Source organism: Drosophila bipectinata, chromosome XL (genome assembly GCF_030179905.1).
Source record: "Drosophila bipectinata strain 14024-0381.07 chromosome XL, DbipHiC1v2, whole genome shotgun sequence".
Lineage (NCBI taxonomy): Eukaryota > Metazoa > Arthropoda > Insecta > Diptera > Drosophilidae > Drosophila > Drosophila bipectinata.
In genome coordinates this window covers 8561597-8571996 of record NC_091734.1, presented here as the reverse complement: position 1 = coordinate 8571996, position 10400 = coordinate 8561597, and the positions used below count along the sequence as shown (strand labels likewise).

At 48.6% G+C, this 10400-nt stretch overlaps 2 protein-coding genes across 2 annotated transcripts; one reads left to right on the top strand and one right to left on the bottom strand.

Annotated features, from left to right (window-relative positions):
* Positions 1–2413: 2413 nt before the first annotated feature.
* On the bottom strand, positions 2414–4631 carry LOC108121658 (protein phosphatase PTC7 homolog). The gene is made up of 2 exons (XM_017235908.3): positions 3834–4631; positions 2414–3765 (listed from the first exon to the last, which is right to left on the bottom strand). Exons 1-2 carry the CDS (start codon positions 4464–4466, stop codon positions 3067–3069), a joined length of 1332 nt encoding a protein of 443 aa, XP_017091397.2. The 5' UTR covers positions 4467–4631; the 3' UTR covers positions 2414–3066.
* A 2595-nt stretch (positions 4632–7226) lies between these two features.
* Positions 7227–8020, top strand: LOC108121669 (mitochondrial import inner membrane translocase subunit TIM14). The gene is made up of 2 exons (XM_017235921.3): positions 7227–7548; positions 7611–8020. Exons 1-2 carry the CDS (start codon positions 7306–7308, stop codon positions 7800–7802), a joined length of 435 nt encoding a protein of 144 aa, XP_017091410.2. The 5' UTR covers positions 7227–7305; the 3' UTR covers positions 7803–8020.
* The last annotated feature ends 2380 nt before the right edge of the window (positions 8021–10400 follow it).

Sequence of the window (10400 nt, the reverse complement as noted above, 5' to 3'; positions counted from 1 at the left end):
GAAGGACCTGTCAAATATTGTATCTAAAAAGCATTTTTATTTTGAATAATTTTTAGAAAAAACAGATCCTTTTTGAATTCTTGGAAATATTTCCGATGATAGTTCCGGATATATTCCTAATTTTTTGACCCACAATCGTATCTGTCCTCTTCTTTGCTTTTCCACGCACCGGTCGGAAGTTCTTTTGGCAGATTATCTGCACAGGCGAGTCCTGCGAATATCCCTCACCGTGACCAGCCCGTGAATCCTGCCAGTCGGCTCGCATAGATTTTTAATTGAAGGGCGTGTTCGCCGGTTATCCGAATAAAAGGCTCGAAGAAGAGCTCTCGTCTGTATCCACGCCATGGAGTGGCTAGGATGGCTAGATGGCTGGACTGGCTGGGATGTGGGCAATCAAGTTGTTTAGCTGATTGCATTCAGCTACAAAAACGAAAGGAGGATGTCAGATGGCGGATGGCGGATGGCGGATGGCGGAAGGGGCCATTAAGTGATGGCAATGATTAACAACGGAAGTATAGATTTGCCGGGAATCGGTTGAGAGGGCCGATCCCTGCTCTTGGTATGGTTTGGAAAATAGAAAGCGGAATCGATAGCTCTAAATGGCATTTGGCTATAAATCAAATCGTTGCTTAATTGCTTTGACTTCTTAAAGCTACAATTAAGTATGTTTTTTATACCCTTGCAGAGGGTATTATAATTTTGGTCAAAAGTGTGCAACGCAGTGAAGGAGACATCTCCGACCCTATAAAGTATATATATTCTTGATCAGGATCACCTCCTGAGTTGATATGAGCATGTCCGTCTGTCCGTCTGTCCGTCTGTCCGTCTGTCCGTCTGTCTGTCTGTTTCTACGCGAACTAGTCTCTCAGTTTTAAAGCTATCGACTTGAAACTTTGCACACACCCTTCTTTCCTTTGCACGCAGTATATAAGTCGGAACGGCCGGGATCGGCCGACTATATCCTATAGCTGCCATATAACTGATTGATCGGAAATGGTATAACTTTGGTGTTTTTAGAGTTAGAGAGTTCAAATTTGACACGAGCGCTATTTTTGGCAAAACATTACGACATGCCAAATTTCATAAGGATCGGCCGACTATATCCTATAGCTGTCATATAACTGAACGATCGGAAATGACCCAACTTTCGTGTTTTTGAAGATAGAAAGCTGAAACTTAATAGAGATTCTATTTTTGGCCAGTTGATCCAACCTACCAAATTTCATTAGGATCGGCCGACTATATCCTATAGCTGCCATATAACTGAACGATCGGAAATGGTACTTGGTAGAAATATCAACTTTCGTATTTTTGAAGATAGAAGTTTGGGACCTTTTTTTAGTTTTTATATTTTAGTTAATTAGTTTTTTTATGATGTAATCATAAGGATCGGCCAACTATATCCGATGTTTGCGATATATATCCGGTTTTAACTGCAAGGGTATATAAACTTCGGCTCCGCCCGAAGTTAGCTTTCTTTTCTTGTTTTTTTTTCTGACTCCCAGATCCTCAAGCTTCATGTGGCTATGCCCTATGGTATATCCTTTTCAAGCCCCCAAAACAAATGAAATGCTGCCCCAAAAACTTGCTATTCAAATGTATCCAAACGGAAATGATGTGGGGATGGAGCCAAATAGTTTTATTTCAATTAACAAGAGAAATTCGATGGGTTTATTTGTGGCGCGTGTGGAGTTCCAGCCAGCCCGAACCGGGTGCGAACCGGGTGCGAGTCGGTTTTATGCGACACAAGATAAGAGCGATGGCGACGGGCAAGAATTTAATGCTACTATTCCTATTCCTATATTGTACTCCAGTCCGACCAGTGGTGTGTGTGTGTGTGTTGTGCGATAATGTTGACAGATAATAAACTGGGAAAATTACAAAATTACAATCAAAAGTGGGCTGGGGAGGGACTTTGGTCGACAGTGCGGCATTGGGGAAGGATTGGGGCTGCCGAAAAATAATGCTGCTAATGGCGGACCATTGTCGAGCGGAACTGTTGGGTCCGGGTGTGTGTGGGGTTTTACGGCCCAATTCCGGGGAGCGAACGTTAATTTTCCACTGAACTATTCAATTGAAAGTTATTCACGTTTTGGGGCTTTTATTGCATATCCTCATCGTAGAGGGGATGGAGTTGGGACTTAATTGATAAATATTTTCAGTCGATTGGGGAGCTCGTGCTGGATGAGTAAAGATCAACATCAGGATCTCAGTAGACCCCTGGCCCGGAGCACCTCTTTCTGCTTCTCCTCTTATTTTTGGCCAAAGTTAGTGCCAAGTTTTGGCCCCCGACTAAGTAAAAGCCACTTAAAATAAAAAAGTGCACGAGACATTGAGTGGGGGAGTAGGGGAGTGGGGTGGGGACCAGGCTAAAGGACTCAACACACACGAAACTCATAAAAATGCTTTGCGGTTGGGATTTCTTTTGCTCTTTTATTTTTGTTCTTGTTATTTTTTATCGTACAATGGCTGGGCTGTCATCCCATCCTACCATCCCTGAACTCCTGCCCCAGGAATGCTTTAACTTTGGCTCCCACTTTCCTTTCGGAAACTTTACAAAGCATTAACACCTCATAGATGGAAGACACAAAGAGCGACGAAAAATCAAGTTAAGAGCCACGAAACTCTAAACTCGAATATCGTACGTCACGTCCTACATTGGCAGGACGAAAAGGATGAGGAGCAGGAGCAGGACCAGGAGCTGGGGGCAAAGGCAGTAGTGCAACTCACGTAGATTGTAAAAAATTTGATTACGTCCATTGGGGTTACGGAACTCACTTGACATTTCCGCCGAGATTACCGACCGCGGAAGTCCCTTTGCCGGAATCTTTGGATCAATCCAATGGACACCCCAGTACCATATCCCCATGAAGACACTCAAGTAGTCAAGGATTTGTTGGGAACACTTCAAACAATTTAGTAATATTTTTTGGATGCGTGTGTGTTCTTACATCGCAGTGCGTTTACGTGAAAGTTAATAGCGGGGATTGATAAGAAACGGGTTCGGTGGATAGGACTCCACAGGCACAGATGGGCAGCTATTAGTAGCAAGCGCTCCAGAATTGTCTAACAAATCGAGGCCAGGATCAAGGTAATGTCGTCCGGCTTTCCGCCCGAAAAGTCGAGGTCGTTCATTCGGGCATGCTGGCTGAAGGGCGAGTCGTGGTCCGGATCGAAGCTTAGAGACCGGGCCATCAGGGCCATCGAGTTGGCGGTCATCTGGAGGCGCACTCCGTCCGAGACCCCGGCCACCTCGCTCAGCACCTCCACCAACAGCTCCTCCGGCAAGTTGTCGAACACCCCGTCGGTGGCCAGCAGCAGGACGTCGCCGGGCTCCGTTTGGAACTGCAGGGTGTCCGCCATCTCCGGCCCATCGATTATGACCTCATCTTCGTCCATCTCGGGCGGAAGACCCGTCAGCTGAAACGGGGTATTGAATTCGTGCTGCTGTTCCTCGGAGCGGCAGACCACCTTCCCGCCGCGCACCACCATAAAGCCACTGTCCCCGAGGTTGGCGGCGTACAGGATGCCGGTGGTACGGTCCAGGGCCACGATGCAGGCCGTGCAGCTGCCCACTATTGGAGTCTTCTGCTCCAGCAGGTGGAAGTAGGCGCGGGCCAGGAGCATGTCCGGCCGCTTGGGGTCGGTGTCCATGAAACATGCCATGCACTCGCAGGCGTTCATCAGGAACATGCTGAACACCCCGGGATCGACGCCGCTGCTGCGCCAGGATCCCACGCCATCCGCCACGCCCATAATGTCTGCCTGCGGGTGGGCAGTATATAGATTGAAAGGATAATTAAATAGAAAGGATAACCATATAGTTCTCTTACACGTGGTGTCACCGTCTTGAACCAGGCATCCTCGCCAAACTTGCCGGGAATGTAGCTTGGGTACATTTCTTGGTCCTTGGCGAAGCCGCAGACGACACTGATCAGGTGCCGTTCCTTGGTCTGGACCATGAGATTAGCTCCGCGGTGCCAGTCACCTCTCTCCCCGGCCGCCCGTCGCCTTCTGGGTTGGTTGTCCTCCTCGTCGGGACTTTGGGTATCGCTCACGGCGTCCGTCTCCGTGTCATGATCCTGATTGGTCTCTCGATGATGATGTCGATCATTACGGTCTTTGGTGACCGTTTCGCATCCAGATTCGGATTCAGTTTCGTTGGCGATCCCATTACCCCTTCCTCCGTTACCGTTCTCACTCCCATTACCGTTCGAATTTTCTCTCCGACTTTCACTGCCATGGTCATTACCATTCTCTGTACCCACGGGGTGGCCCAGATCTTCTTCGTTGTCTACCGGGGCGGTGCCCCAATCGACCAGGAGCCTCAGCAGGTAGGCACCGCCGATGGTGGCCATAACGGCGACCCCGGCCAAATGCTCGAAGCAGCTGAGCAGGGCGCTCTGGATTAGGGTCGGGCGACGTGACCCACTTCCCAGATTCGCGTTCATGTTCACGGCGCTCATGGTAGTTACAGATACAGTCGCGGTTCTTAATCGCTTATATTACTTTCAGTGCAGTGTTGACCGCGGAAAATGGAACTCATATATATTTCTAAAGTATAAAATCTAATCGGGTTTTTTATGTATATTGTATTACTCTTACGAATGCCAAACGTTAACTGACATGTAGTGGGGGGTTTCTTTCAATAGAGGACTGAATCTAAAAGCAGAGTCTCCTGTGTACAGGTTTTTGGATAATCCGGATCTCATATCGTATCACTTTAAGAGTCATTTAATTTGTGTTTTATTAGTTGCGGGATCCGATACGAGATGCACCACCTACCTCCTCATGGTGGTCCAACCTCCTGGGCAATGCAAATGGAGGCCTCAACTCAATTATGCGCAATTACGGACACAAACAGATGCCGAGTGGAGGAGCTCCCTCCGCCCTTTGGGTTTGGGACTGCCGGTTTTTTTTTTTCGGCTGGCCCTCGGAGCAGTCACTTCTGCAGTGGCTGGCACCGGCCAGTTGCAGTTGCATTTCCAATTGCTGTTGCAGCTGCAGATGCGGCACTCGAATTGCATGCATAGCTCATTGCCTGCCACTCGAGTGGGATGAAGTGGCGCAGGATTCGGGGGCTCCTGTAGCTCTGGTGGGCTCTGGTCTCTGGTTTCTGGTCTGTGGATGCTTGGACTGGTTCAGGGCACTGTCAAAATGCCATTGAATTGCTTAAATACTTTCATCGTCGTCATCGCTTAATGGCTTGCCTTTTTTGGAGCCAGGCCCCCATCCGAAATGATGCAACATATGTGAGTGGCATGAATAAACGAGCTGCTTGAATGCCTGAATGAACGGATGGCTTGATGGATGGATAGATGGCTACATGGATAGATGGATGGATGGATGGATGGCAGATATGAAGTGCAATCAATGCAAAAACGTTTTCAAGTTCCCGGCCATTTAGTCTGCCATCCAAAAACAGACTAGACAGAATCCTGGTAACCTGCCATCCAGCCATCCCACCATTCCAATGTCCTAACATCCTGCTGCACATGCAACTCCCTCAGGAGACTGTCTGTCTGTGTGTGTGAGTGTTTGTCGTCGGTGTGAAAGGATTATTCACACACTATTGATTTCAAATTGAGTTGACTTCAAATCCGTCCAAATTGACAGCACATGGCAACCCTCTTCTGCCAGCCGGAAGCTGACTAATGAATTTAATTTGCACTGGGTGTTGAGGCCAATAGAGCGGCTCACAGGATCACAGATTCGTTGGATTTTCGAGAGGCTGGTGACGGCAGTCAGCAGTCAGCAGTCAGCCAACCAGCAACTGACTGATTGACTCCCAGGCTCATTCGACTGTCTTCTGTGGGCTTTATGGTGCGCCTGTAAGTAGGCAACTGTTTTTGTTTACCCACTTGAAAGTGCTCCTCCTACATACCATCCCCATTGATTGGCACCTCCTCCACCACCATCCGCCATCCGGAGCTATGCATTTGCATTTCGAGTGCATTTGAAATTCCTGATACTCGCAATTGACGTTCCGGGAAGGACCGGGCTGCCTCGGCAGCCACAACTGCTAACTGACCAATGATCAATTTAATAGGAAAACAATATTGATAGCCCAGGACTGCTTGATGTCCGTCCGACATCCGTCCGAGCAGGACACTCGTAAGGACATTCAAGTGGTGGTGGTGGGGCCAGGAGCCGGATGTAAAAGTGCTGCGGTTTCTCCCAAAAAGGACTAGGGGATGGGGGAACGTAGTCTCAGCTCCTGAGTTTTGTTTGTTTGCCCAGAAAACTTGGCAAACTTTCGATGGCCGATGGTGTTGGTTTCTGTAACTAAATTTTCAGGCGCACGCACAAAGGACAAAGGACACACAACACTTTCACTTCGTCCAGGGCACTTCTACACTTCGTGTCCTCTGTTTGGTTTCTTGTGGTTTATTATTCACGCCTGAATTGATTGTAAATTAAAGTTTGGCCGAGGCAGTGTGTGCATTTTGAGGTCAGCCTATGGGAAAGTTTCTTTTGTGTGTGTGTGTGTGCGCTTGGAGATCTTGGGTCTATGGGTGTATGGATGGTCGTGGGTCTCCGGCCTTTGTCCTCTTTGTTTTGGGTCCCCTGTGTCCTGCTCCGGGCCCTTGAGTCCTTACTGTCCGGGCATATTAGAAGCCAAAAGGCATTCGAGTGCACATAAGACGATTACACATCATTTAACCGACGCACTGCAAAACTATAAGGGGGTGCCGGTCCCAAGGAGGGGAACCAAACCGCCTCTCCCCGGCCATCCAGCAGCCCTCAGCAGTAATTGTTGCTCCTTGGCTCCTTTATTGACTGCCGCATATTGATTATGGCTACACAGTCCTGCCTCTGCCCTTCGTCAGTCTTCCCTGTAAGGAAGTTCATTTCGTTCTTGACTTGATTGTAAGGCAGTACGGCTGTTGTCGTCCTTGTGTTTAAAATTCAATCGTTGCACTCAAGTGTGCTCGAGACGTATTCATGTGAACAACTCTTTGAATCGGGCCGGGGCTGGGGTAGCCCCCAGAACCTCACACACGGCCGTAAGGACATGGCTATCTGAAAGTTTCGAGACGAAATTAATTTGGTGTTAATAAAGTGAAAGTGTGGACTGGCTTTCCGTTCTGGGAGAACTTTAAGCGGCTTAAATTGATTAGAGGGGAGTATGTTTCATAACAGTTTCTAATTCCATTGATGCCTATAACTAAGGAACCTGGGCTGAGCTGTAGAACAAAATCCGAAACCCAGCAACCTTTGAAAGGTGTGTTGTAGATTATCTCTCTCAGTCAGACGACATTCGTATTAATTTTTCGACACAAACGACACTCGAACATTTCCAAAATGCAATCCAATAAATTCTCGAAAGCTGTTAGCAACTCGTGGCTTATGGTGGGGATCGGATTAGGTGCCTGTGGCCTGGTCGCCCAACTCATCCTAAGGCGCTCGCCCGTATCTGTTTCTACTACTTCCGGACGGATAAGTCAGTTGTGGTCGCGCCTGGGAAGCCTTGGAAGGCTCGGGAACCTAAAGGAACGCGTCTTTCGGAGCATCACGGCCAGGCAATACTACCACGGTGGCTTTGAGGTTGGTTTCTTAAGATTTTCCACCATTTCATATCATATAACCCTATTGATGGCATCCTCCAGGAGCGGATGAGCCCCAGGGAGGCGGCCCGGATCCTGGGCACTAGTCTCAGTGCCCCCCAGTCCAGGGTGCGGGAAGCCCACCGTCAAGTCATGCTGGCCAACCACCCGGATCGCGGCGGCTCTCCCTATTTGGCCGCCAAGATCAACGAGGCTAAGGAGCTGCTGATGTCGCGGAAGCCGCGACCGGGCTAGAGATGGACGGCAAGGGCTTCGTTCTCAAAATTTTCGATAGTTGCATAGATTTTCAACAACGACTGAAGGATGTTCTTTTTTTCTAAAAACAAGTTAGACCTTTTCTAAGCATAGGCGTTTCATAAAGCTGTTCTTTTCCAAATTATTATATTTACATCAATGTGTACATCCTTGTGGTCTCAATCCTAATAAAATATTGTAATCGGTTGTTGAATCAATTTCGAGACTCGTTATTCACATCCCATGTTCGGAAGCTCAGATTCTGACAAAAGCCATTTACTTACTGCTAATGTCCTGTCTTCAGGGACTAGTCCTTAACCGAAACCCTTGCCCATGTTTGGGTTTTTTTCCGGGGGCTATGAAATACCTGCTTGTCCTGCGTAGTACTGTAGCAGTGGCCACTTGGCCGCCTCTCCCTCTGGGAGACGAAAAACTTTACCCACTTGGCCACATGGCTCCTTGAGTAAGAACGAACTGCGAACTGGCCGCTGTCCAGGCATGCACTTGACGGTTGTTCCGCCCCCCCCCCCCCCTCCAAAAAAAAGTGCATCTCCTTTTCCAGTTCTTGGACATCAAAGTTGGCAACTTTCGAGTTGAGGAATTTTCGACAAGGCTCTGGCTCTCGGTCTCGGGCTCGGGCTCGGAACTTTTGTTACTTTGCCGCTGTCGCTGGAGATGCCGGTGGTGGTGGAGAAGAGGATACCTGAGAAAGGAGGAGCACAAGGAAAAGGACTCCGAAAATGAAGGTGGAATTAGAGGCGGCAAGTTTAATTGTTGTGTGTTGTCCTGTGCGTTGTTGTCCTGCCACTGTCTCGGCCCGGAGCCAGGGTATAAATTCAGCCAGGGTCCGGCGCTCAGGTGTCCTTAGTGGTGTTCTAATTACTAACAAACTTAATTTGCTACAAGTTATTTTCTTGCGGACACCGCTTACTTGTACTTGCCCCCTTGCAACTCCTTGTGACCACGGCCGCTTGACTCGCCCCGCTCCTCGGCCAGGACACTTGAGCCCACGCGAGTCCTCACGGCTTACGAGGCTCAAATCAGAGTTGGCCTAATAGTAGCATGTATTTTTATTCTCGTAAGTGGGCTTTTGGTAGCTGCGTCTTGGGAGAAAGGTTCAAGAATTCACGGCACTTGCGTTTGTGTTTGTTTTAAGTTATTAATCAACCTAAGCACTGGCTAGCTTGAGGGCAACCACAATCGGTGTTGCTCGACTCTATCCCGGCCGCCTTGGGGGCATCTTCGACTGATTCGAAGACGTTAGTCGGAAGGACGGAGCTTGTCCGCAACCGACACTTCCAGGTCTTTGGTCTCCGGGTCTGATACCCCAAAATTCCTGTTCTCAAGGCCCAAAAGTCGGCCGTTGTAAATTATGCGCCTTGGCTTACAAATTGCAAGTGCCCGGTAGCATGAAGCATGTGGCTGGTGGCCGGCTACCACCCTGCCTCCACCCAAGATGCTGCTGAATCCCTGGGATGCAGCTTCGGTCTCTGACTTGGGACATCGTCACCTATCTCCGACTGGTAATGCCCTGACTTGAAGCTGATTCCTTTGCTTTAGGCAGGAGGTTAGGATATTGAGAGTTTCCAAGTGAGAAAAAAGGGCATCTGGTGGCGCGACTTGCACTCCCGCATCCACAGCATCCTCCGACAAATGCGTGGTCAAAGTTGTTTGCATGTCCTGTGAGATGGTAGCGGTTATTCAAATGAGCGGCCTGCAACTTGTTTTTTGCAGGACTTCTTGCGGACTCCTTGGACATAGTTTGGTGGTGGCCCCGGCCGGTGGCCCGGCTGAAGGCGAATATTTTATGCTTTACGTGGTTAGGTTACTTGAGAAATTACGTGGCTTTCCCTTTTCCTGGCACTCCTGGCACTCCATCCTGGACATTTTCATTGTCTTTTGATGGTGGTGCTTTGCATTAGTATTTAACATGAGCCGCCCGAAAGTATGCAAACTTATTTCTTGCCTCGTTTGTTTCCAAGAAGTGTAAGTGTGTGTGTGTGTGTTGTGGGTTAACTAAATGCTACATTCTAACTCTAAACGCATTCAACTTGACTTTTTATCGCAAGCCGCCCCTCCCACCCCCTGGATCCACCCCTCGCTAGTCCTGGCAGGACGAAAATGCTTTTGTGTACTTAGCGAAACCAAGAAAAAAAGTTGTAAAAATCCTGTAAAAAATTCTAGCAACCGAAACGTGCAAAATGCGTTTTAGTTGTGGCCGAAAACACACTGGACTCTGGGACTCTTGGACTCTTGGACTCTAATAATTTATTTTAATGATAATGCACGCCTGCCATTGTGGAATCTGTAGAATATCCGTGTCCCCAGATGATTCTCGTCCCCCAGGGTTAGGTGGAGTGACACTCACTTTTCTCTGGCCCCCCCCCTTGAAGACTTTCCTGCCTGCCCGCCTGTTTTGAAAATCAGTTTCGGGCCTGTTTCGTTCGCCTAATGATATGCCAGAAATATTAAGTGCTCGACACGCCCACTTGGGCAGTTAGGGGCGGAATATATAGCCAGAGGCGCGGTAAGGGGCTGGGGCTAAGGACTAGAGCATCGCATCATTGTAAAAACCCCTTTCGGCGAGCTACGTTTCTA